The 23,401-nt window shown below is 45.1% G+C and overlaps 1 protein-coding gene across 1 annotated transcript; it reads right to left on the reverse strand.

Annotated features, from left to right (window-relative positions):
- Positions 1-18,198, reverse strand: KCNMB4 (potassium calcium-activated channel subfamily M regulatory beta subunit 4). The gene is made up of 3 exons (XM_032105317.1): positions 17,762-18,198; positions 8,566-8,693; positions 1-860 (listed from the first exon to the last, which is right to left on the reverse strand). Exons 1-3 carry the CDS (start codon positions 18,098-18,100, stop codon positions 692-694), a joined length of 636 nt encoding a protein of 211 aa, XP_031961208.1. The 5' UTR covers positions 18,101-18,198; the 3' UTR covers positions 1-691.
- Positions 18,199-23,401: the final 5,203 nt, after the last annotated feature.

The following is a 23,401-nucleotide window of genomic DNA, read 5'->3' on the forward strand; positions in this document are numbered from 1 at the left end:
TGAGATCCAGTATTTAATCATCTTTTCCAATAGCGGTTTCATTTTTTTTTAAAGTATTTCGGAGAGACTTCTACATTTCATCACAGTGAATGGGTGATGATGAAAGATTTTGTCTAGACAGAAGGTAAAGTTTGAATTTTAAAATTATTCTACACAGTGGAATAAAAACCAAATCAGCACAATGCTATGTTTGTCTTAAAAAGAAAAAGAAAAAGAAATAAAAAAAGAAAAACAAAAAAATAATGCCCCCGGAAGTTAAAACCCCCAAAAGAATCAAACTTTATTCGTTTGGAAATATGTTCTAACTAAAGTAAATATTTTAAATATTTAGTATTAAACATTAACAAAGATCACTTTGTGGAGATGAAATTAACATCATCAGGGAGTTTTATAAACGGTCTCAATTTCTGGGTAGCTGCTCTTTAGCACTAACAGCACACAGCATATTTGGTGCAGTGTAGATTTTCTTTTTTTTTTTTTTTTACTTATTTAGTGCCATAGCAGAAGAAGCAATTAGCTGGCATTTCATGGGGCAATCTCCCAAGAACAATCCTGAGACAAGAGCAACTCCACCACAGATCAGACACTGGAAGGAGACGCAGCTGGGTGCCCCGCAGACCTGCAGGTGTGTCAGGTTGCCCCACTTGACATCTTCTTGCAGGTTTTTCTTTTCCATGAGCAGCCTTGCCATTCACAAATGTTTCTTCTTTTTTATTGCCTCTGCCCTGACAGCCAAGCTCTTGGCACAGATGGTCAGGACCACAATGAGGACTCCGACCAGGAATGTCACCACAGGCCAGAGGAAGCAGTGCAAGAGAACAGTCTCGTCATGGGTGCGCTTCAGCATCACATCATCTGGCCTGTGTAGAGGAGGAACAGAAGATGGAGAAAATATAAATCAGCATGATACGATCAATTCATCATAAGTGAAAGTCATCTAACATGGTAAGAGTAAAGGTGCTTTATTTGCCAAAGTGTTAGAAAATGATTAAGTGGACCACTTCATTCACTGCTTTCATTTGTGTTTTTATCACCAGCACTCATGACAGACTGTGAGAGCATTCCACTTGCAGTGTTTACAGGCTAACAAGTTCATTTGGATTAAAAAAGAAAAAAAAGAAAGAAAGAAAGTGTTGGTGCTTTATGTCCTCCGGGGAATGTGGTAATCACAAACAGCCATGAGAGATACAGTAGATTGTGACTGTGGAATGCAAAACCACTCTGGCAGAAACATAACACCAGGCAGCATTTATACTTATCTACCTTAAATGTTATCAGGCCCTGTGAGATGGATTTAAACAGTAATTAAAACTTTGCTTTTAGTTTTGAGCACTGGTGTGTCCATGGGGCTACATGGAGGCTCCTGATGACAGAAGCCCTGGCTGTGATTTGGGTCTGGCCGAGACAAATCCAACTGGTCAGCCCTGGACTGCTGGTGGCCCGGGCTAGCCCAGCTGCACTGGCAGGCAGCAGCCTGCACGAAATCTATCCCCAAGAGGACTACAGCCTGCCCCAGGGTGGCCTCATCTCCTTCCCAGCGGTGGCTGTTTCAGCAATAAGCTGTGATTTGGTGCAGCAGACAGCAGTGCCTCAGTAGACTTGAGTAGGCTCCTACGGGAACACTTTGGCAAGAATCCCACAAAGGTCTGAACCTCCACGCCTCCACCAGCATCATCTAATACACAGTCATGGCTGGGTCTGTGACAGGTGTATGCATTTCCAAAGGGAAACAGAGGAGGAGAATAGCATGAGAAAGCATCTCAAGACATTTGGATATTTAGCTGTGCCACATGTCTGAAAGATCTGTTGTCCACCTGCCTCTTCCAAGTCTGGGATCTTGTTTGGGAAATGTGATGGCAGGTTTTCCTCATCTCTGGCTCTTTCTGTTCTCCCTTGCAGTTTAACAGTTATTAAATCAGTCTTGTGGTATTTGCACTTTGCTGTTGCTTTCCCATCTACAGCCAGAGACATGCAGTCTGCTGGAAAACTATCTGCAAAGGAGAGAAACAGAACTTTCTCCAATTAGAAAAATACCTGTAGTCTTGACTCATGCTGGTCCTCACTTACATCGAACACTCCCATCTCATGTTGCTTCATCAGCGCCACCTGACACTTCTTGGAGCAACAAACCTCATAGCCTAAAATCCTGGCAACCCAGCCTCCTCCAGGGGTGTCCTGGGAGTGAAGGTCTCCTAACCCAGTGGCACACGGGAGCAGATACCTGTTCAATGGCTCTGCTGTCTCTCCCACTATAGCTTTGTCCTGATCAGAAAGCAGCACTAAGAAAGGATTCTCTGTAGAGGAAAAAGAAGGAGCTCTTTTTCCTTCACTGAGAGATTGAATGGAGATGTTTGCAAATCTGCAGTTTTATCCATCCTTGAGGAGCTACTGGAGCCAGACTGCCACACTACACCTGATGCCAGATTTAATTACACCTCCATTTGCATTTGGGGGTTTCTCTCACCCAAAATTTCTGTATGGACAATCCTTTGCACCGTGCCAGCCTGAAAGTGCCCAAGGCTGGCACCATAGATCTCTCTTTGGTTCTGTAGTAAGGAGCAGAATAAAACTCAGATTGTGAGCAGCTCAGCTATAAAATTTGAAAGGCAGCAGCATAAAAAATATCAAAAGAATCCCAGGTGTATTTAATAGTGGAGCGCATGAATCTGCACATCCAAAATCCTCCAAATATATAAGCAGGCACAGGTGGAGACTATAAATTGAATGAAGTACAATTAACTTTATGGGTGCAAAGTCACCAATCTGTGCACCTGAACAGAAAAATCCTTTCACAAGAGGTATAATACTGCCCCCTCATAGTTATTGTACCACCACCTGTGAATAACAGAGTGCTAGTTGGCAAGGAGGACAGAAGCAGGCAACACTCAATCTTCACAGCTCTGAACTTAATAGTGACATTGAATTTTAAGTATTTTTTTAAGCAGATGTTAGTTCAAAAACAAGGGGCAAGCAAAAAAACTAGAAAATTGGATTCAATTAAAGGAAAGAAAATGTGATTGGGGAAAGCAAGATATCCTTTTGACTGAATCTTAAATGTTTTGAAAAACATAGGTACCAAAGGTAGCAGCAATGGATGTCAAACACTCATTACAGGTGTGACTGTGACTTAGTAATTTAAAAGATTTTCCCTTTTGGAAAAGAGTCAAAGACAGAGCGTTTAATTAAGTCTTGGGATGAGGTTTGGGTTTAGATGGGTATTACTGCTATTCTTAGGTACAGCAAGAGTCCCTGTGCACTGGTGTGGCCTCACCTTGATTCCTGTGTGCAGTTTTGGGTGCCACAATATAGGAAAGATGTTAAGCTGTTGGAGAGCATCCAAAGAAGGGACATGAGAATGGTGAAGGGCCTTGAGGGGAAGCCGTATGAGTAGTGGCTGAGGTCACTTAGTTTGTTCAGTCTGGAGAAGAGCAGATTGAGGGGAGACTTAATTGCAGTTACTCCCTCACAAGGAGAAGAGGAGGGGCAAGCACTGATCTCTTCTCTGTGGTGACCAGTGACAGGACCCAAGGGAATGGCCTGAAGTTGTGTCAGGGGAGGTTTAGGTTGGGTATCAGGAAAAGGTTCTTCCCTCAGAGGGTGGTTTGGCACTGGAACAGCTCCCCAGGGAAGTGGCCACAGCACTAAGCCTGACAGTGTCAAGAAGCATTTGGACAATGCACTCAGGCACATGGTGTGACTCTTGGGGATGGTCCTGTGCAGGGTCAAGACCTGCATTCAATGATCCTTGTGGATGCCTACCAATTCAGAGTATTCTGTGATTCTGTGGCACTCAAAACACAGTAATGTAACTTCTTTGGGTTTGCTTGGCAAAGCTACCAGTTTTGACTACTTTTTTTAAGGTGACTTGCCTGCTCCCACAGTCTGAGGGCTTGTTGTTTTACTCGGAACCAGAAAAGGAAAGGTGCTCTGTCCCCGGGGAAGACTTCTCATGGTAAAGATTTGTCTTTGCTGGAAAGCCTAAAAGCATCACTCCCCTGGTACTGAGGCAGTGATGTTGAGCACAGAGGAGGTACATCATGCCTAGAAACACCTTTCTTTTCCCTGTGAAAATCAGCAGATGTAATTAAATTTGTTGCCTTGTTCCTGTAAGTACAGTGTCTTTAATAAACCTGTCTTTGCTCTGCGACTTTCATATAGTACTTCAGTTCAAAGGTGTTGGCAGAGGGGTTGCACATATTCCCCCTAAGCTTGGTTATTGGCAATCTCTTCTTTCTAGCAGTGTTGCCATTCAGGTTTCCAGTAAATGCAAAGCCTCTTGAGGGGATGCACCCGAAGTCCCAACACCAGTTATCTGTGGGGCCACACCAGCTGCAATAGTTACCCATGCACAAAACAGCAGCAGAAGCAAGAAAGACACCTAGGGGGAAAAAGGGGGAAACCCCCCAATAATTTCAAGCCACGCTCAGGCATTCAGACCTGGTTCTTGCTGTAAGCAGTGGTGGGCACTGTGCAACACCATTAGTGCCCAGCAGTGGTCCCAGGGTGAAAGAACAAACAAACTGGGAAAAAAAGTCCCTGAAGATGTCTCTGCCTTAACCCTGAAAACACAGCTTTCCCTTTCACTGAACAGACAAGGAGGGAGGAATTTTGTTTTCATTGCTAAAAGGTGAGACCAGGACTTATTTTTAGCAGGACTTAGAGCTCCGGGCTAAACTCTTGTGGAGCTCTGAGCAGGGCTAACTGGCTTAGTTATTGCATTATACAACACATCCCTGTTAGGTTCTGCCAAGTAGTTCAAACAGACACCAGATAAAACAGGCCTCCATCAGAGCCTTCAGAGCAATTACTGAACATCATGGGAAGAATTGCAGTGCAGGGATTACCAAGAAGTCATGTAGGACCAAAAGGTTACAGGCTCATAAACATTTCAGTCATCACTTACGAACCACACTGTGTACCTTATGTTGCACAACAAAAGCTGACAGAGGTGGAGGTGCAGGATAGGGAAACCTTACAAATATTTTTGTATTCAAACAATCTGGATTTAATGATGTTTGTAATACACTGATTTTTTCCCCCAGATATTCCCATCCCTTCGCTCTGACAAGCAGTCATTTTTTCCCCTCATTGTTGCAAGATGCACAAATCCTCAGCTGGATGGCTGCACACAGAGGCAGCACACTGTCTTACTGACAGTAAAGTCCTTTCCCCCTCGGGCCCAAGCACTGCTCCACAGGTGCAGGGAATTAATTTAGAAAACTGCGAAGTAACAGAGAAAACTAAGATTTATGTTCCAACATTAATGGATGAGCAGCCCTACTACCTGAGCACCCTTGGCTTATACACATAATTATTCTGAGATAAGTGGGAACCCTGCAGGGTACCCCAACAACATACAGGTTGTCACTAGTCACTTGAGAGGGTTTGCTCTTCAAATATCTGATGAATTTGTGTACAGCATCCTGCAGCAAACACGGGGGAGGTTAAAGTGTGGCTGGCTCATCTGCTGTGCCACAGCAAAGGAAACACAGAGTGTTCTTGTGTACAGGACAAACCCAGAACTAAAATGCAATAAAGCCCCATAGATCAGCCACTAATAAGAAATTACTTGACACAGGTTGCTCTGCTTGTCTCTGCATGGCATGAGACAGTAGGTCTGAGCTCATGGCAATCTTAGTTTCTCTCTTTTTTTCTTGTTGTGGATGTCAATGAGACCAGGAACATGAAGAAATAAAGTAACAAGATCTCCCCCATCCTGCCTGTTCCTGCACCTGTCCCACTTTAGGGCATAGAGCTGTGGCCCTTGTTTGGCTGAGGTCATGACTGCGGACCGCCGGGACACTTGGTGTGAGATCCAGAACACTGAAGCCCAAGAGCTCAGTGCCTTCTCAAACGTTTGGCAACAGCCTGAGAACTTTATCTGAATTTGTCTTTTATTTGGGGGTCTGAAGCACTGGAGGTTGGTTTCTGCTGTGCAGGGCTTCCTTCAGACTGGGGTATCATCATGTCAACAGACAGGCACCTTCACCAGAGATCCAGAAAAGCAACTTCCCCATGCAACTTGAACCCGTTGTCCCAAAGCTTGTCAGAGAAGTGTGGGACACTAAAGGTAGGTGCCCACAGTGGCAAAGCAAAACCTTGCTCTTCAGTGAAGCACTGAGCTCTAAGCTAAGATGCACTTTGGCTCCCTAAGATAAATCTCAGGCAGCTGGTTTTGCTGGGCAGTTTGATTTACAGTAACTAAGAATGGTTGAAATTGCCGAGTCTGCTTCTCGTTGCTCTTGTATAACTTTAAACTGCAATAGCATCCCCTTTTTTGTCTTTTCAAAGTAACTTGTTGAAACATGCACCACCAAACTGAAGGGAGATGTTACCCAACAGTACACTCTGCATGCAGCAACAATTCTGACAACGAAACTGAACTAAATTCAATGAAGAGGAGATGATGTGTAGGGGTCCCTTCCCCCCTGCCATGTAGCCCTGGGAGAGGGGCCCTGAGGGGACAGACACGGGGTTATAATATGTTTTATACAGACTGGCAGAGAACAGTTAGCTTATCCACACAGTGAAAAAAATACTGTCAGAAAGTATGCACACTTCTGTTTTGAAGGGAACAGACTTTTCCCTCAGTTTGTTATGGTTCCTTTTTACGGCTTCACAGGCTGCTTAGTCATCATTGCTCTAAAAGTATAGCCAAGCAAGCACATTCCTAGTCAGCAGAACTTATCTCCCAAAGCTCATTGCTATCTTCAGAAGAAAATAGATGGGGTATACACTTCGGCTTAGACTATCTTCTAGTATCTCTGGCAGCGAGCCACTCTTATGCTGTGTATGAATTGTTGTAGGATCAGCAAAAGGCAGTGTTTCAATGCAGCCATTGTGCTGGCAAGAACTTTTAGCAGTATAGGATTCAGCATCTTTAAGGAAAAACTCTGCCTGAGCGCTGCACAAATCCTCAGTGCCGGCTTACATAAACGGCAGACGCTAGGTAGCATGCAGCCTCAGAAAAACTTTGTCTTTGCTTCGCCTAAATGTGATGCGAGAATCAGCTCACATAGCTCTGGACACGTACCACCCTACGCTCCTTTACAGGAGAGAAATAAGCACCTCTGGGCATCTGACCTGTATCAGGCATTTACTACGGGGTAAGATATAAGGCTCCAGTTTCTCTCCACTGACTAAAAAAGTTAACTTTCACATCATCCTTTCCACACCAGGTTAGATGTATCCTAGCCATGACTTCTCCTGCAGACAATCCCATGTTTCTGACTCTCCTGCTCACTCGGACAGTGGCTGTTGCAAGTCCCAGTTCCCAGGAGCACAAGGAACTGGCAACACCTGCCTGCCCAGAAAAATCAAAATCATAACTCGGCTCCTGGTTAGCAGAGCCAAGCATTGGCACCTTGTGGATCAGAGGACACCCAAGAAGGTCCCTGACAGGGCTGATGTCATCACACAGGGTGCCCTAAGTTTTAACCTCTGCATGCTGTAAATAATGTTTCTTTCCCCTCTAAAGGAAAAAATGTTGCTACAAAGCTTTGATGGAGTCCCTCTGCGAAGAGTTAACCAGGAACAACAAACACACCCTATGCATGCTGACCAGGTCTACAGTCTCTCCTGGGAGACAACAATTACAGCCAGCCTAGGACAAACCTGAAGCCCTGAGGCACTCAGCAAGACACCCACAGGACAGTCAGGCATTTCTCTGCCTGCCACCCTGCTCCAGCTCCCTGGTTCATTCGAGGCCCGAGCACACTGGCATCCACTTTCCTCCTGTTTGTCTTTCTGAACTTAAATATCTGGTGCCAACACTCCCACACTGAGCCCTGAATTGCACCTGCAAGTCACGAGCTATTCCTTCATCTATTTAACTTCCAAGTGTTTGTGGGATAGGACTAACCTCATCCTGCCACCACATTTCCTTTTATTTCCTGGCGTATCACCACCAGAAAGGGACAGGAAAAAGGAATCCCTCCTCTTTTTGTTTACTGAAGGAAGGAAACCACATGTCACTCTCATACACATGGAAGTCACATCAACATTGGCAGTAAAAGTAAGAACTGAAACAGAAGGGGAGATGCGTTAGGTTATGACTTTCTGCTCTGCAAGCATGTATGAAACCTGGCAGTTCTGTGGCTGTTTATTACGCGTATCTGATCCATTAATCCTCTATGAACACAATTCCTGAATTAGTTTGTAGTATTTACTGATGTTCCCTTTTCTTCCATGAACACAGTAGGGTTTATTTTCTGTGGACGAAAGGAACGTTACTACGCACACCAGAAATCTGCCATCTGAGTCTTAAAAGCCAAGATGCTTTTTGCCATAAAAATTGCATGTTTTAAGGAAAACTTTTCTCAGAGTTTTTATTTTTACTTCAAGTGGTAAAAATACTCCTTTCCTTTCCGTATAGCTTTTCATCAACAGAACTGTCTTGCAAAGTTCTGCACTGAGCTCTGTGTGATAAACCACATCACTCTGGAGGGGGTCTGCACATGTGTATATACATATGCATGCATTTATATATAATTTCAAATAGAACCAATGGACAGCTGTTAAGCAGATGCATAAGCACTCCTGCCTAGCCAAAGGGAGATTACTCACCTCAAGTGCTGATTAAAATAGCATGTAAATGGTTGAGAACCCACTTTCTCTTTCCAGTATTTCTGCTTGTACGTGACGTTCTCAGAGTTCTCCTGATCGTCTCTTGCACAGGGAGGGATGTATGAACACTGCCAAGACACATTGCAAAACAGAGTTATTTCTGTGCTCAAGAACACAGGGCATCACTGCTCTGCATTTTCCTCATGATACCAGCATGACTGAAATGGACAGAGAATAATAAACAAAAGCTCCAGAAAGAAATATTAGCTAAACTTCACTTCAAATGCTAGTTATACTGTGCAGGTACTGGAAAAGAATATAACAGCATTCAGAAAGAAAACAAAGGCTTTGTCATGTTTGTTCCACTGTTAAACCAAACCACCTCATAACATCTTGGGGTTTGGCATGATTAATGTGAATATAATCATTTCTTTTTGATATATTTCTAGCCAGCTGCGTGGATTGGGTTTGAATAACTTCCTATTTTCAGTGAGGCACATAATCACAAGTTTTTTAAGTATCATTCTAATAAATAGCACGAAGAGTCCAGCAAGCATTCCCAGGTGATGGGATATCTGGCTGATGTCCTCTTACAAAAGAAGGTATTCTCCCACTGTTACAACCCAGGCAAACAAGCAAAAAGGTTCACAGCCCTGCTTCAGCAGAAAGGTTCAGCATCTGCTTCTGCTGTACAGAAGTCAAGGAGAGCTGAGCATGCAGCTGAGCTATCTGCAGATCTCACCCTCAGACATCTGCTTCAAAGCCCAGAGATCAAGTGAAATTCCTTCCCCAGCTTGGTGCCCTTGGGACTGGGCTTTCAGAGGCTCCCCTTTGGATCACACACACACGTACCTTGTTTCCAAGTCTTTGACACACCACCCTTACCTCCTAGCCACAGGCAGCTAAACAATAGAAAACAAGTAGTGCACTGAATCAAGTGTCAGCACTATCAGAGTCCAGTGTCCAAGCACAATCCCTCCCATTTTTACCAGGCATCCATACAGGAAATCATTCTAGGAGATGTTGAACCACACTGAGTAACACAGCTTAACTGACCCTCTGGCAGCACAAAGGCTTTTCCCCCTGCAGGATGTATGGACACCAAGGCTCCAGGTGCACACACAGAATTTTAATTCCTTTAAAATTGGGAGCTGCAAACAGAAAAAAGTGTGACTGGGAAGGTAGCTAAAAAGCCTCCTACTTAGGAAGGATGAAGAAGCAGGAGGTGAAGGGTGCGGGAAACCCCTAAGGGCATGCATACATATGATCACAACATTAATTTCTCCACAGTATCCTGAAGGCAGTAACAACCAGGAGAGGGATACCCTCTCTAACACGAGAATAAAGATCACTCGCTGTGCCCAGTGAGTGCTGCTTCTCCTTCTGCTGAGGTTTCACAGGGGCCTACCTTGTCCCCAGCTGCACGCTATACCTAAGACGTACAGACCTACAAGTCCATGTCCACCATACAACAGCTTGAAGATTTGCCGTTCCAAGGGCAAGGGAGAAATCTCAGGATTTTATTTCCCTGATCATGTAAAATCTGACCACTTCTGTCAACACCTGCCATTGCTGCCAGTGTCTTGCAGGCTTCAGACTGAAAGAATCTGCAAGGTCTTCCTTGTTGCTTCCAAACTGAAACCTACCTTTTCCACATGCAAGGATCACCATTTTCACATGGTGTTGCCATGGCACAGAGCTCCCTTTAGTTCCCTGTTTACATGATCCTTAACAAGGGTTGTCCCACCGATGATGATGAAGGACAGAAATGAGCAGTACCACCAGTCTACTTCAGAAACCAGAATGCAGGATTTATCACAGATAGTATTCCTTGTTCAGCAGTGTTTTTGGTTTGGTTGTCTACTTTGGAAGCATCAAACATGCCCCTTTCTCCTCCACACTCACATAAATCTCTGCAGCAGCTGGGCAGAGTCAGCAAATTTGGCACGAAGACACCTGAGAGCACTGCTGGCTCTGCTCTGTCCCCCTGAGAGCACCAACGTGCTGCACCATCCCAGCTGGTCCCCTCCTCATTGCTTGGCCCAGGGTCCAGCACTTCCAACATTCGCCACCCTGATGTTTTCCTTTATGGAGCATGTCCTGCTTTGGAAATGGCACCATATCCCATCAGTTGTGCACTCACTGCCTACGTCCAACTGTAGTCACCACCCTGCTCATCCCAAGCCCCCAGCTTGTAGGTAGCCCCCAAACCAGCCACTATTTACCCAGCACACAAAATGCAGAACTAGACAAAACAGCTAAGTACCAATATACATTATTTTGCCTAAATTCACTCAGCTATCTCAAAACTCCTATTCCTGTGATACTGGCTCTAGTATTTCCTCTATCCTCTGAAATGTTTCTTCCTCCTGGCTGAGCCTACTGCTGTCCTCTGCTGTGAAAGTGCAACCACCCCACCACTCCTGGCTAAACTTTCTCTGGATCCTTCAGAGACCTTCCACCCCCACAAAATACTCTTGAATCCTTCACAAAGTTCATAACCTAGTGAACTGTTGTTTAGCCCGATCCTGAGTTTCAGGCTTAGAAAAAACCAGAGAGATCTCTTTTCCCAAGAGATGTCTCTCTGAACAGACAAGTATCAAGCTTTAACAGTCTCCCAGGACATTTAATCACAGAGTACTTCACATATTTTTCCCATCAGTCCCCATGCTGTTAGCTCAATATGAAGATACTAAAACATTGAGTTTTTCAAGGCAGGGATTTTTCTTGGTATGGAAGATGTAAAAGGGCCCAAAGACAGTTTCTCCAGGCAACACTTCTGTATTTTGGCATGCCAAAGCATGCCAAAGTGTATGGGAGTATTGCCAGTACCTACAGGAGGGACACCTCGAAGTTGGGCACAACAGTGAATATTTTCCATAACTCAAACTTCACATCATTCTCTGCACAAGTAATCCCAGCTGACAGAAAGAATGCTGGATGTATTTCTACCTCTTCCTCTTTATCTTCATGTGAAAAATGCAAAGGAGACACCTGGGGTCTTGCCTTAAATTGATGTGACCTCTCTGCTTCAGCCTGTTAAGGATTAACAGTCTTGAAGAGAGGAGTGGTCCCTGTCCAAATATGAATCCCAGGGGCCGCCCTGAAACATCAACTCAATGTGACAAAGGTCTTGAGCCACAGAGAACACCCAAGGAGCAATCCCAGTGTGAACATATCAGCTGCTGCACAAGCACTGGAGCTTGTTCGCCTCCCCAGGATGCCAGCATAGTCCCACCAATCCAAGGTGCACTTTGTCCCTTTCAGATTCATAGGGAGTGGATCTCTACACTTCTAGGGCACTTTGCTTGACCAGCTGTATCACCCTCCAAAGAGTCAGCAGGCAGATAAAAGGGAATCATAACCTCACAAATTTTGCTGCTGTGAGTTGATGGAGGAACGTGAAATAACTTCCACTTTGGCAATAAGCAGTTCCTGAGACATTAATTCTGCTGTCCTCCCTTGCAAGACATGGCATGGAATATTGGCATCAAAACATAAACGAATGCCAACTGAAAGCAAGCTAGGACACCAGTAAAAATGTCAGTGAACAGCTAATACATCTTTACACCAACGTTTTGTAGGATTTGTATCTGTGTTTGCTTCTGGATGATCCCAATTCAGTGTCTCAGCAGATGCCTGGGAAGATTTCTGGTCCTTCTGAACACTTCATGAGGGCAGATATTCTTCCATATCACAGAGAAAGAACATATGCATGAACTCTTGACTATGGTTTAAGTTCCAGGCTGCATTTCATGCTTTTCAAAGATTAATTCTTGCCTAATTCAGTCACGTTTTTAATTTTAAAAAAGACAGATTTTGCAGACTACAAGACAAGTCCAAGAAAGTTTCAAATGCAAAGAGACATCAGGGCCCAAAGTAGAAGCAAGTCAGCCCAACAGAAGACAAACCAAAGTCATTCAGGAGCAAGACTTCAAACTCAGTTTCCAAGTGACATGTTGAGGACCATTCTCCTGGCTCCTGGTGAGCTATGGGACAGAGCACGTACCATCTGTTTGGTGCAGCAAAGACCCACAACATGAGATGGAGTACAGATCCACCTGCAGCCCATGGTGGACCCCACACCACAACAAAGGGATGCCCAAAGGAGGTTGTGACTCTGAGGGAAGTCCACGTGGGAGCAGGGTCCTGGCACGACCTGTGATCCTGTGGGGGACCGATGCTGGAGCACGTTGTAAGGAACTACAGTCCGTGGGAAGGACCCACACTGGAGCAGGTAATGGAGGACTGTCTCCTGTGTGAGAGACCCAACACTGGAGCAGGGAAAGAGTGTGAAGAGGAAGGAGTGCCAATGCGTGATGAACTGACCACAGCACATATTCCCTGTCCCTTTGTCCTGGTGGGAAGGAGGAGGTAAAGAAAGTCAGGAGTGAAGTTAAGCTCAGGAAGAAGGGATGGGTAGCGGAAAGGCATTTTTAGATTTGATTTTATTTATGCAGTACCCTTCTCTGATTTAATTGGCAATAAAGCAGATTAATTTCCCTGAGTCAAGTCCATTTTTCCCATGATGGTAAAGGGTGAGTGATCTCTCCCTGTCCTTATCTCAACCCCAAGCCTTTCATAACATTTTCTCTCTCCTGTCCACCTGAGGATGGGAGTGATACAGCAGCTTTGGTGAGGACCTGAAGTCCAGCCAGGGTGAACCCACCACACCAAGCAATATGTGAGCTTCTCCTAACTTTGTGAGTGAGTGTTTCCATTCACTACTGGGTTACCTTCATGGCATGGAAGGCCGGAAGCACTGCCACAACCATCCCACTGGGGCAGGACATGAGCAGGTGGGCTCGCTCCATTAGTACAAAAAATTGCCCCCCCCTGAGGGGGGCTGAGTGTACTGAGGGAATTGGAGCTGAGCACCATGTCTAGCTTCCACCTGCATCTGTCAGTGCAGATGATCAGCAGCAGCACAACCCACTGGGAGTGACCAAATCCATGACCCCTCACAGAGGCTTAAGGCTGGGAATGGTGCCCTCGGTGAGACAAGTGGGTGGTAGGGTTTATCCATGGCCCCTGGTGCTGCTTCCAGAGGAATTGCTAGGCAGCATCTGCACAGTTTGCCTGTCACAGGCACCAGCCCAAACACGGATCTGAATGCTTCACCAAATGCACCAGACTCTCACAAAATTATTGTGAAGTTATATTTTGTTATGAAACCTCCTCTGTCATGGGTCATATTTAAGAGAGTCCAAAAATTAAGCCAAATCCTATTTACAAGTGCACAGAAGACATGACTGCACAGAAGACATGACTGCACATCATCTTGTCAGGTGGAGCTGTTACAGACAGAAGTGTGACAGGAGCACGGGCAGGTGTGAAGTGCAGACAAGGAGCAGCAGCTGGTTTGGTCCCCTGCCCACGGACAAGGATGGGGAGAACTAGGTCCTGCCGCTCAGCTGCTAACATCTGTCTTACCAGTCACTCCCCTAAAAGTTTCTTGGGCAAAACAGTGGACAACTTCTTCCAACCCTACACTTAACTGCAGATGTAGGAAGGGCAATGTCTAAAAACCCACAAATCAGACCTTTTAGCAGCTGACAGACTCCCCTGTCATTTTCCCCAGCCAGACTCATGGCCTGGTCCCTGCGCTGGCTGTATGTGCCACCAACGTACCTGATGGCCAGAGAGTGATAGCAACAAATTGACTTTGGAATTAATCCTGCTTAAGCTTTATCTCAGAGATTATTATTGCTATCAAGGCAGCTGAAGAAAGGCTACTGTCACTCCAATGAAATTTCTTCCTCTGAGACAGCAATCAAAAAAAAAAAAAAAAAGAAATCCACAGATCACTCAGACTGAACACAAATGTAATCGTGTCCGGTGCTTTATATATACATTCCTGGATTAACTCTGACCCAGCTATATAATCTTTTAAGAGCTAAAATGAGTCCTGGGCTGTACAATGATGTGATTATCTTAGAAAGAAAGAGAAGAAAAAAATTCTTTTTCCCGCATCTGGAAAAAGGTTTTTCCTCACTAGAACAGACAGATTCATCGCTGTGATATGTTTATATGTCAGCCCACTCTACTACAGAAAGCAGAAGACTTTTACTCAAAGACAGGGGATTTTTGGGGGGAGTGAAGCTACCAACTGATTTAGTACTGTTGTGTGTTGTAAGGAGCCTGAACTATGCCTTTTCCACACTATTGATTTACAGGGGAAAATTGCTACCCTACAAAGAGAAACAGCTAAGCAGAAAGTAAAATTTAAAGACTGTTGAAAACAAAATTGGTCTTTTTTTTCCCTTCTAGCTGGTTGGAACTGATTAGCATGTTGCATGTTTGTCTAAGTGCATGAACACAAGGAAACATAGGGCAAAACCATGATGGGAACAGGAAAGGTTAAACAGCTCCCTAAGCTCCCATCTTCACAAATGCATACTGGATCCTGAGCATTAAATCCAGCAGATTTCTACTCAGTTGCTCTAACGAAGATATTTCAGCATAAAATCCTGAAAGTTTTTAAAGACAGTGAGACTTTAAAACAAAAATTCAAGGAGAGTATAACTGTTTGCCTTCACAGACACTGAAACAGGGAAAAAAGGGAAAACCAAAGCAACAGATACAGACTTCAGTTCCTTACAAAGGTGCGTTTTCTTGATGAGACCTAACCAACTTTTCTTCTTACTTTGTATTTGTTTTACATAAGCTTCTTAAAGTAGGGAAAACAACTAGAGCACATTTTTTTCTACATAGTTTTCTACTGAGGTAAATTCAATTTCTACCAAAGAAAACAGCTACATCAAAAAAATGCATCCTTTCTGCTTGGTCTCATCTGGTAAATCAGATTTAATCCTCAGCAATCAATATCCCAGGGTAAACAGCTCACACCTAGAGATGCAAGGTGGAAGGTAAAGAAAACAGCTTATATTTGTAAAAGCAGGAAAGCACCACACACTGCCAACACACAGCCCTGTTTCCTTATTAATAGTTAACATAAAGTTAATTGGTAAATAAAAATAGTTTTCTGAGTGACATATACAGGCATTACTTCTGAAGCGTGGGTTGCCTCTCTGCAATTGCAATTCAGCCCTTGGGCAGGTGCAATCCTCTCACCACACTTTCAGAAAGGCAGAAGAAAATAGGATCAAGAAGTAAAAACAAAACAAAACACTTGGACTAGGCAGAAAGGTATTGTGGTTGTAGTCCAATTTGAAAGCCGCTGCTGAACCTGTGGATGCTGCCAGAGTTGCTGAGTCCAGGCATTCTGGTGGCAGGGCTCAGCTCTTGCCTCCTATCTCCCACCTCCCATCACTGCTGGAGGAGGCCACAATAGAGCCATAGGGCCATGCTCAGGGAGAGCCATGCTGCACCCTCTGCAGGGCCACATCCTCTTCACCCCGTATCAAATGGGTAGCTTGTCTCCTGCATTTTACCAACTCCTCCCTGCCCACCTGAAAATGGAGAGATGTATAGAGAAGTCCTGGAGCTCAGACAGCTGGGGCACTCGCAGCACACCTCTGCCACCACAGCCCTCTCCACAGGGTGCCTGGCAGCAGCACTCCCAGGGAAAGGTTTGCAAAGCTCCTTCACAGGCCAACATTTCATCTTCTTTGCAATCAAGCACCATCCAGCACTGCATCTTCATCATCACTCATAACGTCTGAGTGGTGCCAACAATTTAATCCAAATCCTGTCAGATTTACCATCCTGCTACTTACTCTGCTGATTTTTGCCCCAACCACCCTTCCAAGCTGCCAAGCGGAAAAAAACAACCCTCAAACCCCATGTGTGAAACTTAACCTGCCATCCAAGGGACAGAGCACGAGTGCAGGTATGACTGGGAAGATGCAAGGCTGTACATCCCAACTGGACACCCAAGCATGCTTCCTGGCCCCTGCCAGCAGACCCCTGCATCATGCTTAGCACAACCCTTGGCACTATTTTACACCCACACCTCAGTCAAAGAGCTGAAATTTCCTTCTCCAGTACACTCCCAATTTCAAGTTCTTTCAGGGGTAGGAGGATTCCAACAGCTTTTTTTTTCCTTCTGCAAACTACTTAATAAGATCTCCTCCACTCAGGTACATGCTGTCAAGGCCATCTTTACCCAGCATAAAAAGAAAAAGGAGAAGGCAGGATAACTGCCTTTAGAGAAAGCACAAGTCACACATTGCCTTCAGACTTCCCCAGTTTGCTGGAAGATGCAACTTTCACAACTTCTTCATTTGGTCGTTTTTCATGTGGGTGATGGAGAAGTTTAAGAATCAAAACAGCATAGAGGAAACTTCTGTTTCGGTGCAGCCCCTTCTCCAGCGCCCCGCCAGCAGTGGCTCCATTAACATTTCTCCGTGTGCTTTGGGAAGCGGCCCTGGGAAGCACCCCACCCTCCGGGACGCGCAACCCAGCGGCACCGGGCACGGCTGGAGCAGAGCTCCCCGCCGGCAGCAGGAGTCTCTCCTCGTCTCCCCACCGGCGTCCCGGGGCTCCGGGGGGAGCGGCCGGGGAACGGCAGCGGAGCCTCCGCTGCTCTCCTTGCGCTGCCGCCCGGGGGCTGCGCTCCGGACGCGGGCGGGACGGACTGGAAACGGGGCTGGTCGCGAAGAATTGTGAGTGTGTGTGTGTATAGTGTGCGTGCATGAATCATACTTGGTATACAGGATAGTGTAATACACTATAGAGCATACTATACAATATACATACAGGGTATGTTACATTATACTATGTAGAATCACAAAATACCCCGAATTGGAAGGCACCCACATGGATCAAGTCCAACTCCTGGACCTGCACAGGACAGCTCCAAGAATCACACCATGTGTTTGAGAGCGAACGCTTCTTGAACTCCGTCAGCTTTAGTGCTGTGACCACTGCCCTGGGGAGCCTGTTCCAGTGCTCAACCACTCTCTGGGTGAACAACCTTTTCCTGTTATCGAGCCTAAACCTTCCCTGAGATGCTATATATATATATGAACACAACATATAAATATAGAGGTACAGTGTATATTATGTTTATAGATATGCACTATAGAGATATACTACTTTTTGCTGAGCAACAAGCAGAGCGGCATTTTGCTCTTCTTCACTTCGCCCACTTCACTTACCATCCCCTACCTCCCCAAAGAGAAAAACCCGCACCGAACAGAGGGCGGGCGCCAGGGGCGGTGAAAGGGCACCGACCGCCGCGGCGGGACCACCGCCCCGCATTTGGGGAGCGGAGGGCGTTCGCGGGTCTCACCTTGGGGTTGGTGCGCAGCTGCCGCTCGTCCTCATGGAGCAGGGCGGGCGCGGAGGAGCGGGAGGTGCGGACCAGGACCTGGAGGCAGGGGTAGCGGGCGGTGCCGCGGCAGGCGGCCCCGCAGGAGAAGGTGCAGGCGAAGCGCTCCCCCAGCTGCCGCACCGCCAGCACCGTGCAGTTGGCGGAGCCGCCGCCGCCCCGCTCCTGCAGCGCCGGGCGAAGCCAGCAACAACCCAGACCCAAGAGGGAAAGCAAGCCGGCGGCGATGAGGAGGAAACCCAGCCGCATGCTCTTGTCCTCCGCCTCCGTGTACTCGTAAGCCGCCCGGCTCCTCGCCATCGCGCGGCTGCCGCTGGCATCCGCCGCCGGGCATCAGCCACTGCCATCGGCTAAAGCTCCCGCCGCTCCCCGCCTCCCTCCCCGCCTCCTCCGAGGCTGAGTGTGCGTGTAACCAGCACAAAAAAAAAAATTAGATAAATAAATAAACCGCAAATTTAATCCCGTCTGACCTAATTCAGGGCCCTCCGGGGGTGGAAAGGGACAGCTTGCAACGGGATTATCTGACCCTGGAGATTTGCTGTGCGGAGGGCTAGTCCGGATTAATACTAGGTACCATCATGCAATATATAATATCTAGAAGAGGGTGGGTGGGTGGGTGGGGTCCTCTGACTGCATTGTGGCCCCCCTCTAAGGCAACATCTCACCACTGGCTTGGAGTTAAATCCTGGAGAGCCTGTGTAAAGTCCTCTTTAGAACCCCCAGGCATCAAAGTCTGCAAGGTCTCTATGTATAGAGGAGGAAACTGATCTGAAATTAAAGAAATTAAATCTTCAAGTGAGAAGGCAGCTTCTATTTTCACCTTATTAATTCAGAAGGGACATAATGGGGATTGGCTAAATATTAACCTTTTTGGGGTGCAGGGTTAAGTGCTCTGGCCAGCCCCAAATCCAGCATCTGCAGAGCAGGGACAGAGATAACAGATAAGGAAGATGATAGCCATCACGCACAGGAATTGTTTTGAACAGGAAGATATTGACCTTTGAAGGTTCACCCTAGGAAGTGCTCTCTTCCAAGCAGCTGCAAGAAAAGCAGCTGATTCAACAAAATACATTTATTTGGCAAATAAAGTTTGGTTATTACCCAGCATTTCCCACTGTGGCAACACAGCAAGCTCTTCGGTGCCAAAGTACCATAAGCAATACTTATATTTGTATTCTGTAGTCCTTATCACAGGCAATTAGGTAGAACAAAACCTGAGCCTCAGAGCTGGTAGCTGAACTTGATGACACAGCAGACAAGAAAGTATAGAAACACAGAAGAAGTTCGGGAAATAGCACTTTGCTGTTTCAATCACTTTCCCACTGCAGAGTGCAACACTGAACATTTATAAATGAAGCTGATCCATGGTTCTCCAAATGAACTATTGAGCAAGGTTTGGCAGGAAGGCTATTAGGAGTCCACCCTGTGCCATGAATATAGATGGATGTAAATACTGTCCTTGTCTGTACCAGTGCACCACCACACCGCTCTCAGGCCAGCAGCTTTGCAGTAGCCTGCCCTGATATCAAGGGTTCTCTGAAAAAGTGTGTCAGCTCTGAGCCTGGACTATGTTTTTTTTACTTAAACCTGTCATAGATGTTTACACTGGAAACTGAACTCATCTTGGTTACTCCTTGGCTCTGTTCATCCATTCCGATCATCAGGCTTTACTGCCAGCATTTGTGGTGACAGCACTCCAATGGTGGGGGCTTGTTGCATACAGCTTTCGTAACATAAAAAATAAAATTACAATCAGGTTGATTGGTCACTTACCACCTGAACGGAAGCTCCAGCTCTGCTTTCTCGGTGTAGATGGGCTGTGACTTCTTTCTGTCTTACCTCCTGAACAGCTGGCTTTCCATACTTGGTTCAACTCCCTGCAATCCTTTGTACATAAAGTGCTGTCAGATGAAAATTAAGGCAACAGCTCACTGGGTGACAGAGCATCCTTGAGTTAGTCCTCCTGTGTGCATCCAACCCCTACATCATCCACAGCTGAAGGAGATGCTGAAGCTGTATTTTAACTGGGAATGGCCCTTAGCGTTCACCAGGTGACCTCATTGATTTTGAACATCTGCACAAATGACTCAGTCAAGATTCAAAGTCTATTTGGGTCAATCGGAAGTGAAAAATGATAATCAATGCCTCATCAATGTAGCAGAGTAAAGCTAAGTTCCGTGGGCCTGTTGTGAAGATTTTAGCTCTGCTGTCACCTGCTGAGGGCAGGAGTCGGGATGCTGGCTCCAGGACCACGGGCTGCAGCACGAACCACCAGGGCTGAGGAAGCCGGCATACATTCAATGTCTGTATGAAAATCTCAACAGCAGGACAACTGGTTGCTGCCGGCTCTTCTGGGCCTGTCCTTGCCCCACAACCAAGGGACAGCCTTACCTGTGACCAACTGCAGATGACCCACCTGGTACAGCCAGGGCTGAGAACACCTCTGCCTTGGTCAGGCACCCGGAGGCTGGGCTGCCCATGGTGTGGCTCCGACACCACATGACCCAGGCCGCTCCTCCGGACTGGGCTCACACCTGTTTCCTGGCACAAGCCTAGTGGTGGTCCTTGGGATTCTGACTGCACCTCTTCCAGGAAAGTGTCAGTAATGACCTGCCTTTTCCAAAAGCAAATGACTATACAAACAACAGAATGCCTTTTTAAAATCAATCCTGTGATGCCCATCAGGAAGTGAACCAGCCTTCCAAGGGAAGATCCCTAGGGAACAACCAAACCAGCCCTTTAGTCAAGAATAAGAGCTTAGAGAACACTGAAGGGTTTCCACAGAGGTTCATTAATGTCTGCACCAGAGCAGCTTTGGGACATCTGGCTTCCTTTCACTCCTCATCAGGACTGTTTACAGCCGATGCAGGATGGTCTAATCACGAAAACTGGCTACTTCACTGGATTGTTTGCTAAACCAAAGGGAGTTTAAACAAGTCATTTTACAGAAAATTATTTTTGGTAGTTTCAGCAGGAAAAACTTGACATACACTCACATAATATCAAGAAAATAATATGAAATGCAAATGATAAATTGAAGCCTAGGAAAATAATACACAAACTGGGTTAGCACTGCTAATCCAGAAGTGAGCTGAACCAGTAACAGTGAAAACTATTGTTCAATGTGCTTTAACATTACTTTAAAAAAAATAAAGTTTACCTCTAACAGTAAAGTGGTTTTAAGTGATAAAGCTACTGAAACAATTAAAGCCAAAATTTCAAAGTAATCAATCCAGCTGCATTTCCTTAGGTCTTTTTAATCTACTGAAAGCTTTCAGATTTATGGAAATGAGAGCATGCATGCTTATCATAGAGAAAAAAACTTTTTAATTCGCATACTACATATGAAAATAAAAGCATAAGTTGTCAATCCAGACTAACTGCTTAGTCCAAATTAATGCATTACCAGAATTCAACTTCTACTACCATAAATTTTGGGCAGTGGCAAATGTTGAGGAACACAATGAAAAGGCTCTTGAAAACTAAGCACATTCAGAATTTTTGCTTTCATAGAAGCAATTGTTATATTTAGGATCTTAAACCAAAGCACTGTCTAGCTACCCCATGCTTAAGATGGAAGCTGTGCATTTAGAAGCTTGAGTGTGACAGATAGCAATCAAATTTTCCTTTTTGTTTCATTCAATATCCAGTCATGGAAATTTTCAATTGGAAGTTACCAGGAACTAGGGGGGGGGGGGGGGGCGGGGGGGAAGGGGGGAGAGAAGTTTCTTTTAGGTGTCTAGTAGAAGACAGACAGCTTTCCTCCAGAGCCCTGGCCACCTATGAGCCACTCAGGACCAAGCTGATGGCCCCACAGACCTCTGTTTCCCAGCACTGCCTACATCATGCCAAAGACTGTTTCTGGTCTCTTCATGGTCAACAGAAAGAGTCCCTCAAGACTCTGCAAAAAATCTTGCACCTGACTACAATACACAAGTTCTTACTTGGGTATATTCTCCCTATTTTTTTCATGGAAACTGTGAAATGGAAACAGACAAGTACAAGAAGTACTGGCTTGGGGACAGCGAGGATTTCAGACATGACATGTGACCAAGTGGTATGATTATAAACATCACACCCATGAGGGAGTGGTGTGGTCAGTCATGAATCCCAACACAGGTGCAATTGACACTTCACTGAAGGTCACAGACACGTGAAAAATATTTTTACCCATGTATTTGCAGGCTTCCCTGGATTACTTGGGTCTTCAATTAATCAAACCCATGAAGGTTCTCATGTACTTATGTAGTTGTGGCACCAGACACTAAGGTGGAGGAGATTGAGTGCTGGGTGGTTTTTTTGTTTGTTCATGTTTAAACACCCCAGTGGAGCATCCTCAACCCCTTCCGCCATGACTCTCTGCTACACCCTTGATTTTTCCACAAGCAGCATGGTTTGAATAACAACTGTTAAAATAGGAAGTGTTTTCTGCAATACCATGTATAATCAAATCAGTGAAATGCATGTTAACCCTGGAAGTAGGAAGCAGTGGATTAGCAGAGAAAGTGGAGCTAACTACTCAATAAAGATTTGTAAACAATACACAATAGGACTATGAGAGCATGGTGGACAGGCCAGAAATAGGAATACTTCTTTCCAAGAACATTGGGTTTTCTACTCAGAACTTACCTTGCACACTGTTGTACAGAACTACATTTATGGGGAAAAACACCCACCTCAAATAAAGGTATTTTAAAAACAGTATTCTAGTATCTCTCTATTCATAGAGTTAGTGGAATGTGAAAACATATTAAATAAGCCTCAGACCTTAACTGTTGGTCTGAAAATCTCCAGATCAATTCAGCCACCTACCTGCCACATGAGCATGTAAATGAGGGCTGAGGTTTTCTTCCTTTGAGTAAAAAAAGCAGTACCTTTTTTTCAATTTTTTAAATTAATAAGGTATCAGTTAAGAAGTAGTTTCACTCTTACACCTTGTCTTCTGTTTTCTTGCTTCAACCCAGAGTGTAATATGAAATTAAGTCACAGATTCTGAAGTCTCCATATACACTTATTTAATTGATAAATGAGAGCCAGACTCTTCTTCCACCTGGAAGGAGCAAAGCACCAGTTCCATGCTCACAGGTGAGAAGTTTCCCAAAATCAGGCATCTCACATTTCTGAAAGACTGGGCAGTTGAATACAACTGCATCACCAAGTATTTTTTGGGAGAACTTAGGTTTCCCAATTTCAGCTTAACTGTTTTTAAAGTGTCACAGGTATTTAGTATTTTAATGTAACTGATCTTGCTCCCTCTACCATATGTAGTTAATTTCCACAAATACAGTAAGAAATAATTACATTTGATTTGAAGATGGAAATACTACTTCAGGAATCCTTACCAAATAAAAAAAAAAAAAGAGCAAAGGTCATAGTGAGCCTCTGACAGTAAAAAATGTAACATTAATTGTGGAGGGAACAAGATGCTTTTGGAAAGTTATCGTTCTGAAAATTTATAAATTTATGTTTGGATAACCAAACAAGTGTTTGAATCTGCTTCGGTTTGAGAAAAAGGGAAAGCCACCATTTTTTTCAGCTGTATTAGCTATCATATGGATATCATATGGATTATAACCATCTCCTTCTTTCAAGCTGGAAAAA

The sequence above is a fragment of the Corvus moneduloides genome, chromosome 4 (assembly GCF_009650955.1).
Source record: "Corvus moneduloides isolate bCorMon1 chromosome 4, bCorMon1.pri, whole genome shotgun sequence".
Taxonomy (NCBI): domain Eukaryota; kingdom Metazoa; phylum Chordata; class Aves; order Passeriformes; family Corvidae; genus Corvus; species Corvus moneduloides.